The sequence below is a fragment of the Ascaphus truei genome, chromosome 12, assembly GCF_040206685.1.
Source record: "Ascaphus truei isolate aAscTru1 chromosome 12, aAscTru1.hap1, whole genome shotgun sequence".
Lineage (NCBI taxonomy): Eukaryota > Metazoa > Chordata > Amphibia > Anura > Ascaphidae > Ascaphus > Ascaphus truei.
In genome coordinates, this window is record NC_134494.1 from 12,343,198 (window position 1) to 12,367,380 (window position 24,183).

Here is a 24,183-nt window from a genome sequence, read left to right on the forward strand (position 1 = left end):
AATGTAAAAAAAAAACTATGGCAGTGCTAAATACTGCCACTTAATGACTTTACAATGGTAAACAGAAAGCAAACATATTTTATGGGGAGTAGAGGGGGTTGTTGATTTAACCCCTTCAGTGCCAGATGGTCCTGCCACCTTCAGGGCCACAAACAGTCTAGCGCTAGCAATCATGTGAGGGCTTTCGCAACCGCGTCCTTCCGTTGATAGTTAGCAGTCGCTGATCGTGAAAGCCAGCTAGAAAACAGCCAAACCGGCATGACGCACGGTGTACGTTATAAGGGACCCCAGGATGCCACTCTTCATGGCATACACTGTACGCCTATGGGGCACTGAAGGGATAAAACGACCAAACTAAACCTAAACTAATGCAATGTTCAGTCTCATAAATCTAGCCAATTATCTGGAAAAGGGTTTTCAAATGCTCCTAACAGCTGCAATCTCCCTGAGAAAGGGATTATTGATAGCATAGTGAATTTTGTGCTGTCACTGGTGAACACTTCCCTTCAAAAAGCATACCTACCCTTTCATTCATCTAACTGGTTCATGGACAGGAAGGGGTACAGATAGATTATAATTAGATCATATGTGCTGGACTAAATGGTTTTTAGAAATGAGTGATGAAAACAATTTAACACCTTTGTAACAAGAGGGGCCTGAAATGCATTGTTTTGCAATGTGATTAATGTCTCTCTGGCAGGGAAGAGAATAAGAATGCTAATGACATTTGTTCTGTCCTAGGCTTCTTTAGGCTCAGTACACTTTGACAGGCAGGTAAACTCATCTCCTTCATGCAAAATGGAGTACTCCTTGAATTTCTGATAAACTTTATTCACAAGCACAAATAGAAATGAATAGAAAACTTTTGGGATGCATCATTTAGCAGCAGGTAAAAAAAGCAACACCACAGTATAAGGCGTGTAATATAGTGCGCGCGTCAATTATAACTGACTGTGTTAGCCAGACGTTTCTATACTAGGGACATGCGCACGGCCGTGAGCAGTGGCGCAGCAGACCAGGGAAAGTACAAGAGAACTGTATTTTCGCGCTGTCGCCGCGCCACGTGACGCTGTGAACCTATCACAGCGCAGTCTAGCGCTGTGACGCCCCCTGGTCGCGCGCGTTACCGCTCACCTTCTACACACGAAATGCCCGCGCCACGTGCAACACGGTGTGCGCCCTCACACGCACCAGCGCGCACTATATTACAAGCCTTACAGGGAGAGCAGCTGGGGAAGACCACGTGGCTGCGGCTGAAGCTTGAAAAGGAAGCACTGCAGACTGAACAAGAAGGAAACAGAGCTCGACTTTACCAAGTGCCAGGGAGGGAGGGACATACCAAAACCCTGGGGATCTGGGGGGAGAAGTTGCTGAGGCAACAGGCGGAATGACAGTTATAGTACACTTTACATAGCATCTAAGAAGACAGAAACAAGGGTAAATGTGACTGAGAAACAACAGCAGAAAAACAGAGCTGAAGACAGAACAACATTGGTAAGTTGATTATGAAAAGTGTGACCTACTTTACCTTGAATAAAGACACTATATATATTATTAATTTTGGGGATAGCTCTAAAATAAACTCAGCTCAATGTAAAATCTGTATAAATATTATATATATATATATATATATATTTTTTTTTTTAAGATTGAGTTGAGTGTATTTTAGAGCTATCCCCAAAATCAACTCGATCATTAACATTGGAAATGGAACACTTACCCTGTCAATGGATTCAGTACTATAGCCCTTGGTTCATCCAGGTTTTCCGATATCAAAATTTTCCTGGACGTGCCATTCAACCTTGTGACCTCAATACGGTCTGTCCCAGTATCAGTCCAGTACAGATTTCGAGCCACCCAGTCAACTGCTATTCCGTCTGGGTGTTTAACCTCCATGGTCACTAGCGTCTGTGCTCCTGACCCATCCAGGTAGGCACGGCGTATGACTTTGACTTCATCATCAGTCCAGTAGATGTATCCTTCCACTGGGTCGTAGTCTATAGCTATTGCGTGTCTGATGTCATCAATCTGCAGTACAATATCCGTGAAGTCCGGCATATCTAAAGAGATCCTCCGCAGGTCTGTCCTTCTTGCAAGCAGCAAGACCTCATCAGCACCTAAAATGGAACAAACTTTAATTGTGTTTAAATATGCAGATGCAACCCCCCCCCCCCCCCCCCACCACCACCACCACTATCAAATTCATCCATCAGGTAAAGAGGTATTTAACCAATGAGTTTACAATACACAAAAGTCACAAACTAAGGTCCAAACTGAAGGATTTTCATTAATATGCTCTAAACGTTGTGTTTCATATTGTAAGAGAAGGATATCAGATTTTTTACAACTAGGTCTTTGGGGCATTATACAATTTACATAAGGCTTTCCAAGATGTACAGTATGTATGTCTTTATTGATATAGCGCCATTAATGTACATAGCGCTTTACAGCAGTAATACACATGACAATCATAGAAAGATACCATATACAGGCATACCCCGGTTTAAGGACACTCACTTTAAGTACACTCGCGAGTAAGGACATATCGCCCAATAGGCAAACGGCAGCTCACGCATGCGCCTGTCAGAACGTCCTGAACAGCAAAACCGTCTCCCTACCTGTACTGGAGCTGTGCGCAAGCGGGGAGACTATAGAGCCTGTTACAAATGCGTTATTCACATCAATTATGCACGTATATGACGATTGCAGTACAAGCATCGATAAGTGGAAAAAAGGGAGTGCTTCACTTTAAGTACATTTTCGCTTTACATACATTCTCTGGACCCATTGCGTACGTTAATGCGGGGTATGCCTGTACACGAATCTCCTGACATTTTCTTAATTATCTTGTCTTCTAAGATACTAGTTGCAAGTAAAGGATTTTTTTTTTAACTGGGGTCCCCCAGAATCGAACGGTGAACCCCAGGTTTTCCGAGCTTCAGGGTCAGGCTCACTTTAGCGGCCCACAGACGGCCACTTGGGAAATGTTGTTGTAACTTTCTATTCGTGACACTGCAACCATATTTGTAGTTTCTTTATCTTTCCAACCGGCTTTACAAAAACAAACACCAAATATCTCAGGAACAGAGGTCTCCCCAGAGGTCAGGGTACCACACAATAGCTCAGAGTGACCCTACAAGTTTTTGTAAACCTAAAAAAATATATTGCAGGCTGGAGAATTAGTATCTTAGAAGACAAATGTAAGAAAATGCCTGCGGTGGCATGTAAATGGTGTCAAAGTAAGCACTTGTAAACTGTACCATGTTAAACTTTTTCTATACTGTACATTACATTCTTATATTTTTGAACAGACCCCAGATTTTTTTTTATAAATAGATATCCTTCTACAATTAAAAAAAAAAAGTTTGATGCATATTAATGAAAATGATACTCTTGGCACACATTTTACAGGAGGAGGGAAGGAGGCAGTGTCTAGACATTATATCACTGTGCAAGGAAAACACTCTTTAACTCCGTTAGTGGACACTGGAGCCTGGTGAAGACAGATGTCAGCAAGGGACACATTTCTACATTTTCACCGGTTAAAAAGTGCTTTGCGCTCTTTAGTGCTGGAGGGCAAGCAATGTATTCTGTCCTTATTCAGCACGCTGCAAAGCTGCTTCCCCATGCTGGGTGGTGCTCATCTCTTCTCCAGCACTGGGAAGCGGTTTCATCGAATATTGAATAAGGGGGTTGTGAACAATGTGTTACTGGCTACGGTGGCTGCAAAAAGGTAAACTACAACTTCAATCTATATCTATATCGTGCTGTGCTGCGAACCTCTTGGCTACAAACATTAATTTAACAGGAAATACATTTTTTATTAAAAAAAACGATTACATGGATAACTACTGCCCACTGTACGGGAATGGACACACTGAAGGTGCAATCCCACATAACCAACAGCGCCATGTTTCTTTGGCAATTAATTACAAATTGCATTTGTTTGGGTTCTCTGAATGGGGGAGTGTTTGACAACCAAGTGATTTCTTTATCCTTAAACCATCCTATCTTTATTGAGTCAATAAAGATAAGGGGAAGGGCAGATATGGGGAATTGCCTGTGCAAATTGGTTGAAAACACAGTAACATCAGATAAAAGGGAGCGGCCAGAGGCCATCATGTTAACAAAGTAACTTTAGAAATTATTTACAAATACTTACAGGAGTCTCTGCCAAATGGCATGTGTATGTTATTAAGTGGAACCCTAACTCTAAAGGCTCAGTCCCTTCAAGGACAAAAGTGAACTAAGCGCAACAATATGGAAAAAGAAAAAAAAAAAGAAGAAAATTGGACACGTATGTTTGAATCTTTTCTTAAACATTTCCATGGCCGCCACCCCACACCATCACGTGCTCGCAATCGCAAGACACAGGCAGCACCGTCTTCTGGTACCGAAAGATTACACTATAAAGTTGTTTAATAATAAAAAATATTGACCCGCTATATTGAGCTGCACTTTCAACCCTTTTGCTGTAAGAGGGTGTTGCCAGTCACTCTGTCGGTGAAAAAGTTAAGACCAAAGCAAAGCGGCGTATCTAAGCAAATTAATCAGAACGTGAATGGAATGGAAAGTGATATTACAAGACATCAAACAAATATTTTAGAGGGCATCACTAGGAAGGTGTGAGGTGTAATTATTTTTCTAGATACAAATTGCAGATCAAAGGCAAAATTCACAACTAGATTTCCTGCCAGTTAACGGATAAAAGGCGTACTGAAGAAGAATGACTAATGTGATGTTTTTAATTACTGCTGCTAATAAATATGGTATTTAGTGAATTATTCATTACAAGTGAGAAGACAAAGAAAAACATGAAAGACACATCAAAATAAACCCGTGAAATCAAAATACCTTTGTGGTATATTCTGAAGTCTGCTTGCTGATGCGATATTTAATTTACAAAAAAAATCTGGGGCAGTTTCTGTGTTTTTGGTACGTATCTGAATTGCAGGCATACATTTGCCGCTTCCTGTTGCATGACCGCGGGCGCTATCTTTGAATATTTAGGAAGAAACATCAGCAACTAAACCAGTACAATGTAGGGCATTTGGCCGCGACCGCGGGGCAATGAGGGTGAACCTGCCGGGTGACATCATGGTTGCGTCCCCCGCCATGCCCCCCCTTCTTCCCCTGCAGCTCTGCACAGACTGGGGAACAGAGCTGCACGCGCCGCCAGCCTGGCAGGCGCGTGTGTAGCGCCGACACTGGGGCTGTAGCCTTATTGTCCCGGTTACGGCGCGTCAAAACATGTTAATTTACTCCGTTGTGTGCGCCTATAGTGGGCACAACCACGACAGCGTGATCAAAATTGCTGAAGTCAATTAAAATGTATTTTTTTCTGCGACCGCCGCATGACATCAGCGGCACGTGAGCGGTTCAGCCAATGAGGACGAACCACTCACGGCCACACACCCCGGTCGCCGTCTCTTGTCTCCTACACTACATGCAGAAATCTCTATTACAACAGCGACGGATGATGTCATGCCGTCGCGTCGCCATCGCTGGGACTATAAGCGGGGCCTTAGTTGGCTACCTCCCAAGCCACATGGCCAAATGCAGCAAATGTGTATTATGTAGATTTATGAATACAACCAATTCATTTGTTTCACCATCTGGTAGAATGAATAAAGTGAATGAATTTATCAACTGTAGGTACAAATGTATTGTTTATTGCATTACCTGCCCTTGTGGGTTAAACTATATTGGCAAAATCAAAAGACAAATAAATACAAGAAGATCATGTTAACATTAACATTTTCAAAATTCATTCACAAAATCTTAAATTACACAATTTGCCGAAACATTTTTTATTGTCCCATAACTGGGAAGTAGAACATCTCAAGTTTATGGGCCTTGAACAGGTCATTCTGAACAAAAGAGGAGATGGGGACACAATCATAAAACAAAGAGAACAGTTTTGGATATTGGAACTATGTACCAAAGTACCCAAGAGTTTAAATGAACAGATAGATCTTTTTTATATATAGATGTTATATTTGTATTTGTATGATTGGTTGTATAAAGATTTAAATGCAATTTTATATGCATGTCTTTTGATTATTTTCGACTATTTTCAGTCACCTATCATGAATTTAGACATTTTACATTCCAACTTCAAGTTTCTATTAATGGCATTATTGTCTAGATCCTTCAGCCAATCACATCCATCTCCTAATTTCTGATAGAGTTTAGATGTGTATCTTTGTAAAGTGAGATGACTGAGAATGGTATAGCATTACCAAATTGATTTAGGAGGTGTATATTATTTGACCAATTACAACTGGCAAATAGTGAGGGTAATTCTAAAGTGAGGAGGAATAGGGTCACCATCCTCTGACGAAGCCCCTGTGAGCGAAACGCGTAGGGTTTATGGTTTCGGCAACACATTACGGGCACTGTGCCCTCAGTGAACCAACCACCTCCTCCAACGGTGGACGCCAGATATGGAAGGAAGGTGTGGAGCTAGAAAGCGGTGAAGTATTTTGAAAGTGGCGCCAAAGTGACAGAGACAAAGACACGCGAGACTGTCTAACTTCCGGGATCTGGTGCAGAGTGCAACATTACCTTTTGGGTATTTCTCTGAAGTTTAGGAGTGGCGCACTTGCAAACGATGGGTGTTTTGCATTTCTCCAAGTTTTCTTTTAAGAGTGACTGAATTTTTCTAAGGAAGACAATTACACTAATGTATAAATGTTTCTTTTGCCCACTACATGGGACTGCCCCTTTAAAAGGTAGAAGTTAAAAAAAAGTGTCAATAAAAATACTTGACATTTTGCTAATAATTATAGGAAAACAAGTTAGAATTTATTTATATATACCAAAAAAGCAAACAGGTATTTCTTGTTTTGCTTAAAAGAGGCCAAGATCAAGAAAATGTAATGTATATGCACCAAGTTAAGTACAGTGGGTGCGCTAAGGGGAATAAAGTGAATCAGAGAGGGAATCCCCAAAGGAGCAGTAAAAAAGGTCCCTACTGTGTGCACATCCACTATTGACTGAGTAATATTTTAGTATATAATATACGTGTATATTTTGGTGGTAGTGACTAAAGAGATCTCATGACTACAAGGCAAGTGCTGTATGTGAACTAAGGTGTTTAAAACATAACCATTAATAAATTATAGAGTCGGAAATGTGATGGAACACAACATAAGGACAAGGTAAAAAGAAATGAATTTCACTTTTATACAGAGTTTTTAGTTATACAAGCTTTCTTTTAGGTGTTGAGTTATATATAAAATAAAATCGTATAAAAGGGCTGTCCCCACCCGTGGCGAATTGATAATGCCTAAGGAGTGTAACACCCCCTCCCCCCCTCTAAAGGGTTACTAGCATGTTTAGCGTGTACCAAGCCCACGTGTGTTGCCATGGGATCATGACGTCACGAATAGTATATCTGAGGGAGCCCCCAACCAAGAACGAAAGTGGAAGCCTTGTTCCAGTATGCAAGTACAAAAGTCTCTTGTCAATAGGACCACTTTGTCCTTGAAGCCAAATGGGCACCGTGTCAATGTTGACAACAATAAATACGCAAAACGCCATTGCTCCTGGTCACTGTGGAGTAACAGTGCCCTCTACTATAAGGGCCTTTCTTGGATAACGGACTATATATCCACACATTAAAAAAAAGAGACTGCACATGAATTACCAAGATTAAAGAAAGAAGAGGGCCCTGAAAATAAACAAACAAAATATTTTATCTTCTCCGTTTGGGAGTATTATGAAATATTTGTGGCTCTGTAGTTTATCTAAGCACCTGGTTGTGACAACAATATATTTTTTCACTGCACTGACATCTATAATTCAGCAACAAAATGCCCCCTTTAATTGACCCAAACCTAACGAACGCAGACTGCTTGTAGCAGTCTGAGTCAGTGCGGTGCTGGCGATCCTGTTAATCTGTCTACTAACTAGGACGGAACAATATCCTATTGTCTGAGTGTTTTTCTTCCTTGCCTAGTTTCCTTTGCTTGTGACAAACTGTTGGAAAACTGGTTGTAATTGCAAAGTGTGGATTCTGAGGCAAAAATGAGATCGCAAGGTGTTGCTGGCCACTCTTCGCAGAGAATAGGTTATGAGAGAAGAAATATTTTTCAGAAGCCAAATGCCATAGTCATTCTTTTTGTCTGTTAAATGGGAATGGCTCTTTAAATGATGAAGCTTAAGGCCTCGGCCATGTTACGTGCTTGCTGGCGGAAGCGCGCTGAGGCGCGCTCCCGCTCAGCACTGAGCCCCTACAGCCGCAATTAGAGCGGCTTTAGTAGGGGCTCACCTGCGCTTCCGCGCGCTTGCGGAAGCGCAGGTCTTGGGGGAATTTAAAATTCCCCCGCTTGCCGGCGAGACAGGCCGGTCACGTGAGCGGTTCGCCCAATGAGGGCGAACCAGCTCCGTGACGTCACTGGCCCGCCCCCGGCCAGTGACGCGCCCGCCCCCGGACCGCCCCCTGACGGCTGCTGAGAGCGCTTGCGGTAAGCAACCGCAAGGCCAGGGAAAGCACCCGTTTTCCCTGCGCCTCAGCGCGCCTCAGCACGCCAGCAGGGACCGTGGACTCGGCCTAATACAGAATGGATCAATGATCTCCCTTTATGGCATCTCCAACAAGGAGCCTGGCATCTAAGCTTACCTTACACAGCGCTGAATACAGTTGCATCACTGACAAATAACCCCTCCCCCTGGCACGAAGATCTTGGCATGGTAAGAAGCAATTATAACAAGCCATGAGAAAATATCAGCAACTTTACTGGCTGGAATCAAAACCGCTCTGAAGGCAGATTCCCAGACACTGCTCTAAACATTCCGCCTGAGGCCTAACTTCCAGTGTAAAAGAATGCTTTCATACGCAGGTACTGTGGTGGGTCAACTACCCTTAAATAACGTCGTTGTGCTGCACATGATTTCAAGAAATGCTAAACCTGTTAAACAATGGTGAAATGCTCTTTGGACACGGTATTAGAAAGTCTAAATCTATATCTATATATATATATATATATTTATTTATTTTTGAAAACATTGTATGTTGGCTGTGCTTATGGGCAATCTGATTGGCCGTCAGTCTGTCACTCAGCCTCTGGCCAATCAGATTGCTCCGCCAGACCACCCGCCCCCCCCACGGCTCTCATTGGCCGGTGTGGTCTAACAGTCTAACCCACTCTTACACACACACACACCACCCACCGCGTGCGCCTCTCCACGACTGGCTACCACACGATGTGCACCAGCCGCCACCTCCCGCCCAGGTAAGTAACTAAACTGGTGCCTCACACCCCTGCGCCTCCAGCCTCCCCTCCCAGCTCACACCCCTGCCGCCGCTGCCGCCTCAAACACCTGCGCTTCCCCTCCCAGCTCACACCCCTGCCGCCGGGGCCTCAAACCCCTGCGCCTCCCCTCCCAGCTCACACCCCTGCCGCTGGGGCCTCAAACCCCTGCGCCTCCCCTTCCAGCTCACACCCCTGCCGCCGGGGCCTCAAACCCCTGCGCCTCCCCTTCCAGCTCACACCCCTGCCGCCGGGGCCTCAAACCCCTGCGCCTCCCCTCCCAGCTCACACCCCTGCCGCCGGGGCCTCAAACCCCTGCGCCTCCCCTTCCAGCTCACACCCCTGCCGCCGGGGCCTCAAACCCCTGCGCCTCCCCTTCCAGCTCACACCCCTGCCGCCGGGGCCTCAAACCCCTGCGCCTCTGGCCTCCCTTCCCGCCTTGCCTCCCAGCTCACACCCCTGCCGCATGGCCGCCGCCTCAAACCCCGGCGCCTCCCTTCGCCTCACACCCCGGCGCCTCCCGCCTCAACCGGCCGGGATCAAGTGGCGGAAGGGACGGACGGCCGGGACCAAGTGGCGGAACAGATGGACGGCCGGGACCAAGCGGCGGGACGGACGGCCGGGACCAAGCGGCGGGACAGACGGCCGGGACCAAGCGGCGGAACGGACGGCCGGGACCAAGGGGCGGAACGGACGGCCGGTAGAGGGAGCGGGCGAACGGGGGAGTAGAAGGGAGCGGGTGAGCGGGGGAGTAGGAGGGAGCGGGCGAAAGGGGGAGTAGGAGGGAGTGGGCGAACAGGGGAGTAGGAAGGAGCTGGCGAACGGGGGAGTAGGAGGGAGCGGGCGAACGGGGGAGTAGGAGGGAGTGGGTGAAAGGGGGAGTAGGAGGGAGCGGGCGAACGGGTGAGTAGGAGGGAGTGGGCGAAAGGGGGAGTAGGAGGGAGCGGGCGAACGGGGGAGTAGGAGGGAGCGGGCGAACGGGGGAGTAGGAGGGAGCGGGCGAACGGGGGAGTAGGAGGGAGCGGGCGAACAGGGGAGTAGGAGGGAGCGGGCGAATGGGGGAGTAGGAGGGAGCGGGCGAACGGGGGAGTAGGAGCGAGCGGCCAGGACCAAGCGGGGAAGCGGACGGCCGGGAGGGGGAGCGGGCAGCCCACACCCCTCACCCGTACCACACCACCCTCACCCGTACCACACCAATTGCAAACACGCTGCCTTCCGCATCAGATCCGTGGGGGAGCGGGCGGACGGGTAAGGGAGCGCCCGCCTCGTGCACGAGTCTCCGTCTGCTGAACATCCCCAGCAGACGGAAGGTTACGGGGGGTGGGGGGTGAACGACCGGCCAAGACAGCGGGGGAACGGCCAGAGGGGGGGAACGGCCAGACGGGGGAACGGCCGGACGGGGGAGCAAGCGGCCGCAGGATACATTAATTGTCACTTACCCCCCCACCCCCTTCACCTCCCCTTCCCCCATCCCCCTTCAGCGGGGGGCGCCGGGTTTACAGAGGCCCCGCGCGCTTCCCGAAGGCACTTATATTAAGTGCCGGGAAAGCGGCGAAGGCCTTTGTAAACTGCATTTACCTTGCTTCTGTAGACGCGTCGCAATGGCAACGTGACGTCATGACACCGGAGACACGGTAAAAGGCGGGGAGCACGCAGAGAGGGGAACAGCCGGTAGGGGGCGCAGGGAAAAAAGATTGCGCTCCCCTGTTGCAAGGAATCCTGAGCTTGCGTGTCCTGATCTGTATGGCTGTATTACTGTTTGATTTCAAGTGCTGTTTGTATCAAGTGTGGCGTTAGAACCAGAAGGGAAGGGGCTGTCCTGTCTATACTGGTGTATAAAAGCAGGGGTGGGTGAACTTGGGGAGTGTACAGTGGGTTCATTTATTTTATAATTGTGTGGTAATTGAAGGTCTATAGCGAACATTTTTTTTCTTCTCCTGTCTGATAGACCCTGCAGTGGGTGTGGTTAGTTGATTGCTAACCTAACACACCTGGTTGGTGTGTGTCCCTCTTTAAAACAGAGGCTTGTAACGAATCCTGAGTTTGCATGTCCCGATCTGTGTGACTGGGTTACTGTTAGATTTCAAGTGCTGTTTGTATCAAGTGTGGAGTTAAAACCAGAAGCATAGGTTGAACTTGATGGATGTATGTATTGTTTCAACCTCATCTACTACTGTATGTAACTATGAGTGCTATTTGTATCAAGTGTGGAGTTAGAACCAGATCTATTTTTGGCAGATGCACCCTTTCTATCCCAACAAAGTCACACGACAATTTATTGGGGGTTCCCCATTTAAGTTCTGTGTATGCTGAGGGTTTGCTTTGCTATATGGAGTATACCTCTTGTATATGTCTATATCCGTAGGACTGATGTTGTATTTATCCGCTGGGGTTATTGTGCCAAGTGCGTTTGGACTATGTATTCTGTGTTACTGTGGATTATCTCTATATATAGTACAAGGCAATGTTGCATGTTATGGTTATCCTCCATTGCTGGATTTCAGGCTATGCATCTCCTTTTCCTTATTTTCCTTTCCTCTGGATCCTTCCCTAGTCCCCCTCCTGTGAATCTAATTTTTAACTTAAAACTGTTTATTTAGGTGTTTTTTTTATCTGCATAGGTAGTGTTGTTTGTGTGCTGCGTTGTGTGGTATGATTACCAATCATTCTGGGTTTCAGGATTGAGTACATACATCTATGGGGTAGGATTCTGTGCTAGTTAACATAGGGCTTCCTGGGGGGACTTACACTGCTGGATTTGGCTATAATTTTATTTAATATGCTTGCTAGTAGCCAAGGTACCTCTCAGGCTGCGAGGGTGATTCAGTGTGAGGCTGCGCCAACAACGTGGGTTGTTACATCTCCTGAAAGCCTCTGCACTTGCCTCCGAGGCTTTGTTATTGCTAAACACTTGTGTGGATTTGCGCATGCGCAATGCAGTTGTCTGCGCGTCAGGTTGCCAGGGGCGCGAGCGGGCCTTTCACCGACTGTCCTGAACAATCGGGACAGAGGGGTTTTTTGGAGACAGCCCTATTTGAGTATTATCCACTACACAAAGACATAAGGTCAGTTAACAAGTTTCTACTGGACCCTATACTCCCCCTATGGCTTAATTGGCATGTATTATTACTTCTATGTGATGACGCATGCGCAGGCACATTGATTTGAGAGACAGCTTAGTTCTATACAGGTGTAAAAAAAGCACAGAAGCGCACCAAGGGTCAAGGTACATGTAATATACAAATAAAATAGTAACAAGTAAAAACTTACATATAAAATAATAAGTCCAGTAGAGGCCAGTGCACAGGTTTCCAGTTCAGTTGGATGGTAGGCGCAGGAGGTAAATGCTAAGACTCACAAATCAGTCCCGCGCGCTGGGACCAACTAGCTCTGCAGAACTCAGATGACACTTCCGGGTTGCAGCTTCTCGCAGGACCCGTATTGAGTAGTCCACCACAATCGCCGTTTTTCTGTACTTCCAGCGCTCATCCCACTTCGAGCGAACCAGATGGAATTGGCTCAAACCTCTGTGGGGAGGCTGGAAACTATACAGCCAAGAGTCTGGATCCCTATGTGTGCACTGAATGAACTCCGCAGCGGTATTCTATCACTTTGCTGGTTGAGCTGACCCTGATCGGTGAGACTGTCCCTCTACCAGCTACTCCTAAACGGAGCTTGGGACTTATCTACCTGGATTACGTGGAAGCCTAAAGGGAACCCTCCGCTTCTAAAAGAGCCCAGCAGATGAAAGCACAGCCTGATATGACTGCAGATTCCTGACATTGGGTGATCCGCTGCAGCGTTCTCCTGTGTTCTGATACCTGAGTGGTAACAACTGTCATAGTTACAGTTAGATGCCTGTTTTACCTTTATCTGATGTACGCAGAACCTTGAATTACTTTTTAATATAAATTGTTCATTCTTACTTCACCATGAGCGTTGTGCGCTGTTTTGTGTTTTGTTTTTTCAGTACCCCAAGACTGATGTAAAGCAGACGTGGTGCCTATATTTAAAAAGGGAGCTAGATCACAACCGGGGAATTACAGACCTGTAAGCCTGACTTCAATAGTGGGGAAACTACTTGAAGTTTTAATACAGGATAATATTCAGGAATACCTAATGGAAAACAAAATCATTAGTAATAGTCAGCATGGATTTATGAAGGATAGGTCATGCCAAACTAACCTTATTAGTTTCTTTGAGGAGGTAAGTAGGAATTTAGACCAGGGTAATGCAGTTGATGGGGTCTGCTTAGATTTTGTAAAGGCTTTTAATATGGTGCCACAGAAGAGGTTAGTGTAAAAGATAAAGAAAATTGGATTCTGTAAAAATATTTGCACCTGAATTGAAAACTGATTGATAAAGCCTTTCCAGGCTAAAGGTGGGAGGCAGGACTAGACTGACGTCATGACGTTGGTACGCAGCAGTGAGGGGCTGAGCACACCGGAGTGCTGGTAGGACTTACAAGTCGCCGTGATGCAGGTCTGACACTTAACTTGCTATGAGCCTTCATCTCTAAAGATTTATGCTATACTGTTTACGCATTGCGCAAAGAGATATATCTAACACCACTTTACGAAGGTGTTAGCAGTAATATGTTAGGCTGTCTACTTAGACACATTGTAGAGTGAAGAGTGGTGTCTGACTGCTTCACTTGGCACTACATTTAGCTAGTATGTTTGCCGATTTACCAGCTCTTGGCTACTTGTTTCAGTTACCCTATCTGCTTGCAATACCTCTGTTCCTGATTTCATTTATATATTGTGTGATAGCTATTGATCTGCTTGTTACTGACTATTTGATTTAGGAGGCTATAAATTGATACGGATTCGATCCGTGCCTCTGAGCTACCTAAACACATTTTGTGGGCTCATTATAGTTGTTCTACATGTTTATTTTTAAAGCAGTATCTCGCTATTTGAAGTTGTGATAAGGGGCTATAAATTGATACGGACTCTGATCCGTGCCTCTAGGCATTACACACAATTTGTGTGCCTATATAGAATAGCTATCATATTTGGTAACCATAGATTTTTGGAGGAACAATTATATGTCTTACAATTATACATAAACGATCAGTCTGTTCACTATATACAGGTTTCTTTTAATTCTCACTATTAGTGCAGTACCCAAGAGTTAGTAATAATTAATTGCGACCTATTAAGGTTTTATTCATCAGTAGGAGTATTTTTACTCAATACCTAGATACGCCTTGGGTTTCAGTTTTTGATATTTATGTACACAGTGTTTGTCTTTTTGTATGTGTTTGGTCACCATAGTGATTTATTCACTTTAATACACATATATATTTTTTTATTTTAATATCATTAAAATTGATTTTAAATATACAATCATATCATTTAACACATCTAGTGCTTGTAGAAGGGTGTGCTTTTTCTAGTTTTCACCAGGCGAAACATGTCAGTATGATTTTCTCCGTTTTTTGTCTTTAATAAATCCGTTTATTTTTCACCCTCTTCGCTTATTTTTTGAAGTGGTGCGGCGACCTTTTGGCTTTTTTGTCCTTTTTTTCTCAAAATGCATTTGCAATATGTTAAGCTTTTTTACCCCCAAATTCCAATCCTTGCAAAACGTTTCACCAAGCCTCAAATGTTGCCAAGTTAGTACCCTGATACATGCTATGTGCACTATTTGTAGTCTTGGCTTAAAGCAGATCCAGCGCCTGAGAATTTAGCATGTTAAACGAAACGGAAACACACAGCGTAACTCAAAAAGGGCCAATTTCCCGTTGCGCTACATCATGTAAAGGTTTGCGCAGATCTCTACTTTACAGCAAACACATGATTTAGGGGAGAAGAGAGGTTGTGTACATATGGCAAATATGTTGTTTTTTTCTTGTTTAAGGCAGGGTTCCCAAAGTTGAATTCTTGAGACCAACCAACAAGCCAGGATTGCAACATTTCCAATAATTAACCTAGCTCTAATTATCACATGGACACCTTGCTTAGGTAGGTGTTGCCCCAAATACCTGGCATGTTTGTAGGGACTGATCTTGGGGAACTCCGGGTTCAACTAACGATGCTGCCATCGTTAAAGAGGAAGAACTATAATTTACACATATTACACAGGTAGAATTAAAAAATATATATTTCTATTTTATTGCTATCGGTTCTTGTGTAAAAATGACTCGACTGGACACTTTGAATCCACATTTCTGAAGAGATTTTTTTGTGGGCAAAGAATGATACCGGGATGAAACAGACAGCAACAGTCATTTACAAAAAGAAAAAATTGACTAGATATGTATCTGTAAGTATTAAAGAGACTTCATAGCTGCTTAGGAATATTAGAAAATACGTTACTGTGAGAACACAGTGTTAGGTTTGCAGTTAAGCTTTCTTTTTAGATGTCACTCCAGACCCCAACTGAAAAACTAAAAACAAAAGGGGGAAACAACATTTACTTATGAGAGGGTCTGCATAAATTGTGCTGGACAAAAACTCCAAGCTGGACCCCTCTAGCATGTTCCTCTCCATACAGAAATTCTATGATGGTCGCCACGGACAACTGTGGAAGTTAAAAGGACTACTTTGGAGGAATTATACAGGCTGACAAATGACCGCAGACCTTTCCCGTTTGACAATAGAGCTGTTCATTTGTAAATGAGCTGCCCATGGCCTTGATCAAAAAGTCTCGACGGGTTCGGCATGGAAATAAGCTGGGTGATTTCTAAAGCAAATGTTTAGTACTTACAGGCGTGTATTAATGGGTTGACGCCTTCCCTTGACCACATACGCTCTGCTGTATGAAGGGGAGTTCAAAGCAAGTCCTCATTTTATTTGTGGAGCCCTTCATGGTTACCCGGCTTTCATCAAGGCAGCTTAATAACCTCTTCCCTTGCGAGGCAAACAGCAATGTATTGCCAAGCAGGAAATGGGGTTCACGAAGTCAGCTAATGTTTTAAAGGCTCTGTCCCTCCTAGGACTAACGTAACCTAATGCCAGTGACACATTTAGTAGGGTAAATAAAGGGGATTGACACCGTCCGAGACACAGACAAGTACCTTTAAAGTAACATTCCCCTCCCCGAGGTCTCTACCCATTTATTTGTGTACAGCATTGAAACCAACAGGTCGCTGCAGCTGAACCAGCGCTATTTTCAGCTGAACAACACGTTGGGGAGCTGCTGCCGAGTCAGAAAAAAGGAGATTCCACATCCTAAACAGTAAATCAAAATCCAAACATTATCGCAAGCTCACCCAACATTCAATACTCAAAATTATAAATCCACAGAATTAGCCAATAGCCAGGAGTGCTGCAAAGTATAAACGGGAGTAAAAATAAAATCAAACAACCTGACCATTATTACTGCAGCAACTTTGCCAATGCTTTGCAAAAATAGCCGATCTGCACAAGTTGCAATAAAAACCACTACGTTTTGCAAAGGTGGCCAAAAAAAACCCCGAACTTGCAAACAATGACACATTTGTATTGTCTTCATAGCTGCAAAGCATGATTCTTTTTGTATATTGTGACTATCATGTTATCAACATGCAGCTGATAGATGGTTACATAGTTAAATAGTAGATGAGGTTGAACAAAGACACATCCATCAAGTTAAATCTATGATAAAATGTAGATGACAGATACTTATCCTACATTTGTATTTGCAGTATTTTGATCCTTTGCCAACAGGTATATGAAGTAGTGTGTTGCTTACCCCTGTGGTTACAAAGGTTCCAATATATTTTAGGGGCCCAAGTCCAACTTCTGAAGCAATGCAATTGCCATTAAGCTACAGACAGTGTGGTAATGAGGGGCCATGTTAGTGGCCCTTATGATGTCAATTTGTTTTATTCTCTAATCTACGACAGATCATCCCTGGAAAATAATTTACTCTTGAATTTCTCGGGACTGGTTGCGGCCACAAGTTAAATACACAAGTGATCCCATGGTTGCAGTGCCGGAAAATGTGTGTCACTCAAATGCTGCAGAGATTCCAACATCAAATAGGTTAATAACACTCCTCTCTTCACCCCTTCTGCCCTCTCCTTAGAAGACTTCGTTGATCGGGGAGCAATATACTTGCCAGGCTTTTTCCTCCTGTCTCCTACTTCAGTAAATGTTTTTTTGTTAAATAGTAGTACTAGGAGGTTGTAACGGTTCCAGTGGATACGGATTCCCACTTTTATATAGTATACTGAAGCGCTTTCTTTACTTGTTAAATTAGTTTTAAAAATGTATTGCTTTTATTCGTTACTTCCAAAATTAGTGAGTTCCACTGTATATTAAAACTTGCTTCATTCACCAGAGGTACATTTCTTGTTGTAAGTTACAGGATTCTTCAGACATTGTTTACAAGAAAGTTAAACATTCACCCACCCAAATAAAACAATAAATCGTTACCGGTTTTGCAAGTCTTGCCGTCCTGTGTCAGCTGCACTCCCGTGGGACACGCACAGCTGTAAAAGGGGTCTCGTGGGGACAGAAGGCACAGGTGGGAGCAGCCTCCGTTACTGACGTTGCATGCCGTATGGACTAAAAGAAGCAGAGAAAGCATTTGACTGGATTGTCTACGACTTCACAATATGATACAATGGGGGGGTTAACAACCGAAAAGGAGACATTATTAATAACTTCATTTTCCCCAGTGTTAGAAAAGTGGTTTTCAAAGTGGTCCTGCCACTTCAGATTTGACAAACGAGCACGGAATGATCAAAAGGTGACAATGACCGATGTAGCCCCCACCTCGTTTCCCCGGAGCTGCTGCAAAGAAATCAAGCTGCCCTGGCACCAACAATGTCCGATTCACTATCGGCTGCCGGCAGGATTTCTCGTGGCCGCGATATACCGCAGTTCTCTTTCCTCTCTAAAGCCAAGCCAGAGGGAAGAGAAGTCGAGCTACATCTGTATACTGTATACAAATAAAGTATGACCTTTAATATTGCACCTTAATGTCAGCCTAGCTACTCTCATGATATGGCCATTTCCCAAAGATATAAATTGCTAAAGGAGACACTTGATATATTTAGTTTTGCATATTTTATTGATCGATAATGGAATAACCAGTATGAATTTTAGGGTGCACCTCGTTTGGGATTAGTCCTTCTCCCATTCTTAGAGAGAAGAGACTAATGTTCTGATTTGCCAGTTATATTCATGGTTGCAGCACGGAGTAAAGATGTATATTTTAGCTCTTCATATATGATCTATACATATTTATTATACGTTGAAGAGTTACAGTAGGTAATAAAATAAGAAAACATTTCTTCTCTCAAGCGCCTCCCTTTTGTGTGATATCTGCTAAGCAGGTGTTTGCAGGGTTGCTGGCTGGGGAGAGTGGGAAAGGGTAAGAGCTGGGGCAAATGTCCAAGGACAGGCGGCTCGGAGGGTAGGGGTGGTCCCCGTTGGCCAATATCAAAAGTCAGACAACTTCCGTGATCGACCGGTTGGGCCCTCATCTGCAGCTGGGGCAACGTCCCCGTGCAACTCTCCACCGACCTTATAATAATGGGCTCACCAACAAGGTCAGGGTTGGGCTGGTGTAACAATATGTCGGCTCAATCGAAACGGAAGTGGGTGGAGGTAGCCGTCATGTGATCGCTGCTGAAGTGATCGCATGACTGCAAATGCTGGAGGTCCGGTGACAATCTGGTGCTGCCGGACATCAGGCACTGAGAAGGTTAAGGAAAACCCTTATACGTTATTAAGTGCCTCTTAAATTGTTAAGTATGTCTTCATAAAAGCCTTTCAAAGTTGCCCATTACCAATCTTCTGTGCATGACCTTTGTCTTACCGCTCTTTAAAAGTTTTTCCATAGTCTACCTTACTACCATAAAACGTGTGGAAAAGACAAAGCATAGAAATAGGGAACATCCCACAACGGTTATTCATTTAGCAGTTTGGGAATTTTTTGGGGAGCATTAAGTAGTTTTTTTAATCTATTTTTGCTTTTCACACATTTGGACTTTGTATCATCTACTACAATGGTTTGCAACATTTTTTTTGGTTAAGGAACCCTACAATTATATTGTGAACCCTCTCTAATAACGCGTCTGAGCTCAGATGCATTGTAAATTCTTCTGTATTTGGTACAATTTTCAAATGACCTGGAAATTGCAAGGAACCCTTTAGGGAGGCCGGGGAACCCAAGGGTTCCTAGGAACCACTGCTGGAAAAAAAACTGGTCTACTATATTGATACCTTTCAAGTTCAAAGTTGAGGTCCACGAGAAGTTCAGATTAGTAGTAGGCTTTTAAAGGGACAAACATGATGGTTATTCTTCAGAGGCGAGTGTCGTGTACAGAGCTTTTTAAACAGCATTGGATACACTTGAAGAAACCTGTGAGCTTTCAACATCTCTGCAAACTATAATTTTATCTATGAAGAAGTCCAATGTTGGCCCCTGAAAGGTATCAACCTACAACAAACAGGATACTTTTCGATCATTCTATTTTCTATCATTTCTTGTTTTCAGGCTGTAGCAAATATAATTTTAACAAGAACGTTTTTGTTTTTGGATGGGATTTAAATATACTCTACAGATTTCTATAAATATATGCTATCATGTCACAAAGCCTTGTATTTTTCGTGCCGTGAATAGAAACAAGTTACAGAATCCTTTCGCACAGTTTGAAGATGCCAATTTAGGATTACAGCTGTGATGAGCTTAATAGGTTACAAATATAATGATGTCTTGGAGCAAAACATGCGAGTACAGGCATGTAATTGTATCCTGAAAATGTTGTAAATATTCTGTGCCAAAAGTTAGGATGAATTCTGTTTAAGAGCAAACTACATTGAAAGTTCCTGCGGTCAATAAAAAAAAAATCAAACAGTGTTTTTTCTTTAAATATCAAACCAGATTGATTGAACCCTGTCAAGTACGGCACACCTGTGAGCACGTGACCTGCATACAGGTCAAGAGTTAATACTCTCTAGCTGATCCACTTTTCACCTTCCGCAAGGGTCCCTCAAATGAGTAGTATATCCCCTCACTCCGTTCCAATATACCATCTGTCAAAGAGCACAGTAGTGAGGATGTGACTTGGATATACAACCAGGGTTAATACACACGGCTACCCAAGCCAATAAACCTTTCTACCGCACAAGGTACTTTCAATGAGTTAATATTTACCCCTTCCTAGATTGCAATCATATGTATCCGCTGCCACCACTCGAGAAATATGCACAAATATATGGAGAAGAGCATTCATGTGTTCTGATCCCAAAACACACCTCTGTTGAATTCTGATTTTCTATTCGTACATGCCAACATTTATGCCCAGACCTTCATGCATTTAAACACACATAAGACCCACCATGCCGTAAATTAGCTACTTGGGTGACATTTATGACTTAAGGGGTGAATTTTTATTTTTTTCTGACGTTTAAAAGTCTTACTGAATATAGAAACACTCATAACTTAATTTCCCGAATACTTAGATGCCATCTTCACGGTTGTGTCTGTGCTCTTCATATGCACGCCTGCATCTAAAATTTGACAGCCTAACATATATATTTGCAGGAGAAACAGTTATCTGTCTCTTGCTCCCCTTAATCATGAAGTGTGTGGTACGATTTGATTTGTCTAATTGCAATGATGCCAAATCTGTACCTGTTATTATTCAAAATAGATGTCATCCTCATTTTTATAAACTCCAACTAAGTGGTGAACTGTTTGTCACGTCTCTCTGTGAGGCACAAGTGATGATTAAAGAATGTTACAGTTTTCTTTGAGATGGACTGCCCAGGATCTGGCTATCATCAATAGCCTTCTAAACCACACACATTTCAGTGTTAGTGGACCATCAACTATAGCCCCCCCAATTAAGCCCTCTTTGCAGATCAGCACAGACACTTGACCTGTGATAAACACAATATCTTGTATTTTTAAGACAGCGTGCAACCACATTAACGGTACTCTTGAAGCACCAGATTGATTAAAGTACTTAAAACTCCCCTTTATTTTTATTACATACCCCTTAAATGCATCATGGTCATTGGGTCACTTCCGTGCATGGAATTTTAGGCCAAGAATTTTCATTGATGCATCAACATCTGAAGGTAAGGATATTTGAATTCATTAGCTGAGCGCCAGTGGCAACTGAGCTATACCAGATGAGTTTTCCTTACATGCCTCTACTGAATTTCTATACCAGTGTTTTTCAAATCAGGGTTAGTAGGAACCCTAGGGTTCCCAGAACATTCGTGAAGGATTCCTTGTAATTTTAAGGTCATTTTAAAATTGTGCCAAATACAGAAGAATTTACAATGCATCTGATCTCAGACTCGCTATTAAAGAGGGTTGGGGTTCCTCAGAATTTCACATAGGATTCCTTAACCAAAAAAATAAATTGGAAACCACTGTGCTATACTGTCCTAGAAATATTACAGCGTGAGGCAGGCCATTCTCTAGGCTGAGAGAGATGTCAGAAAGGGTACATATGCATAACTGGACCATAGACTAAAGAGGCTACTCGCTTGAAAGATCCTGAGCACAATCTGCTCATTGCAAGGAGGATCCAATAACATTAACTCGGGTGACCCAAGAGTCGTATTCTTTAATTAGACAAATAGCAGAAGCTTCCCCTCCACATTTTTATATAGCAACAACCATGTATGCAACCCTGCCTTTCCCCATTATCTCTTAGCATACAATCCTTCAACTACAGCCAGGGATTCTGGGTAATAACATGCAAATGAGCACACAGTGTCACCTTTTTTTATGTTGTCCATTTTAACATGGACCCCTATAAGTTTATGCCTGCTGCATTATACCGCTTTTTCTCTAGATACACTGATTTCAAGCATACTCGTTACTTATGTTAATTCGTTTGTTTGCAAAGTAATTTATGGCGACCATTATTAGTCAAAAGAACAAAACCAGGAGCATGATTTACCTGTGTCATTAAAGACTGAAATACGTTCAATAAAGATTGTAAAAACAGTCCAAAGCGTCACTATTAAAACTGTATTTAAAAATACTGGTCAGGGCTTTTTTTCAGCTTTATTAAACTTATTAAAACACGCCACCGTCCTTGGTTCACTTTTGTCCTACGATGGACTGCATTTAAAGCATGAAGGAGCAGTGGAAAGGTGTGTGACAGAAGGACAATAACTTGGACCAGAAGCTTATGGGTATGGAGTGAGTATATTTGAAATATAAGGATGGACAGAGTGTAGAGCTTTGAACGAGAAAAGCTGAATTTTAGACCTTCATTTCTTTCTATGATATCTACCTGTATTTCCCTTTTTTTTTTTTTTTTAAATCACGTAGGTAAAGGAGATGCTGATATTGTGGCGATTTTTACAGCAAGCCCTGTTAACCCAGGCCTGCAACCCTGTCTTATAACAATTGGTTCAAGACTGGCTCCATAAAGTTTCAATGGATACCAAAATATTGTGTTTAGTAGTGCTAGAGTTTAATTAGAAAATGTGTATCTTTTTCTTCAGAGTGGTTAAAACACATTAAGTGCAAACTAACAGACGCTAAGAACAATGGAAAATATATTTGCTTTAAAACTTTTAAAAAAAAATTGAACAAATAGAAGGGTAAATGTATTTAAAGTCGCAATCAACGCCGCTCAAGATTCTTTTAAAAAACATATGGAGCTGCCCCTGTATTCTGCTGACATCCTGCACCCTCCCCCGACCCCCCAATTCCTGCAAAAGCTGTGTGCCCCCTCCTCCCCGGTCAGGGTTCCCTCCCACAGCCAATAGAAAAATCGATGGCATCCCAGGTAGAGAGGGGGAACAGACATCAGAACCATAGATGAGCTCCTGGGTTACCCCTGGTTCAGGTAAGCTTTTTTGTTTTTATAATAATAATTTTGGATGGGAACTGCTGCTTTTAAACGCTAATGTGTTGTAGTAGGAGCTTCTTAAATTTGGGCATAACCACCGAAACACATAGTTAAACTATTTGATCCACTGATGCTTTTAATGCATGTATATTATGCTATTTTTAATACTACAGTGGGCTCAAAATAAAGCTGGAAATAATTAAACTCTTTACTACTCAAAGGGCACATCCTGAAAATTGTTGTTCTGAACACAAATTTTATGTTTTCAACACTGATTAAATGACCAAAATCACATAGTATAATATGAGTGCAGTTTTGTTGTGTTTTTGTAAATCTGAAGCACAACACTGGACTTTCACACACACATGTAAAACAGTATCCTGGTTGTGCACACGCTGGCGTTCCAGTTATCCTCACACGCTGCTCTGAAATACTTCACATACCTTAAGGAGCTGGGGGCTTCAACATTGCGCTATAAAAAGGCGTCTCCGAAATACTGCTTCAGCATATTCAATAAGAACCCACCACCGTGTATGTGTTTGTGTGTATACTGTATGTGTGTGTATATACAGTATTTATATATAATATACATGTACTTATTTTGCACGAAAGTGCGAGTACACACGTACATATGATCTCAGAAACAACTGAACCATAATATACCTCTATAAACATAAAAGTTAATTTATTCAAAATAACAATTTTACAATATTACTGTACTCCGTTATGACATTTTGGCTGTTTTGGCAAACAAATTCACATATATAGGTAATGGTTTGCAGCGCTGGTATTTAAGCTGTGTTCCAGGTAGTATGAGAAAAAATAGCAGACCTTTTACTTTTGGCGATATTGTGTCATTTCATTATTGAGAAAGGGTAGTTACATGTTATCATGTAATGTTATAAATGATTTGGAATATAGAAAGCTGCTATTTTTAAAGATATGACTTGTGACTATAGCATCCCAGAGTACTTATCCAATGTACTTACAAATACTGTTGTTGGGGTTACAACACATTTTTAAAGAGCTATGGTGGTTATTAAAGGTGCAATTTTCACAAAGCCTGACAAAAAGCAAACGTTTTGTAAATAACCTATTTGGTTTTCTTTAACAAATCGAAATGTGCCATTATAGTTTTAGTTTTTTTTCAAAATTACATTA

General features: G+C 43.0%; 1 protein-coding gene across 2 annotated transcripts in view; it reads right to left on the reverse strand.

The window, feature by feature from the left end:
- Positions 1-24,183, reverse strand: part of LRP5 (LDL receptor related protein 5) — a 262,237-nt gene that overhangs the window by 159,046 nt on the left and 79,008 nt on the right. Inside the window, exons 5-6 of one of the 2 annotated variants that reach the window (XM_075566739.1) lie at positions 17,624-17,755; positions 1,721-2,132 (exon numbers count right to left, since the gene is read on the reverse strand). In XM_075566739.1, the coding sequence (XP_075422854.1) occupies positions 1,721-2,132; positions 17,624-17,755 (544 nt within the window). The remainder of the gene's footprint in view (positions 1-1,720; positions 2,133-17,623; positions 17,756-24,183) is intronic. The other variant, XM_075566741.1, reaches the window with a different exon arrangement.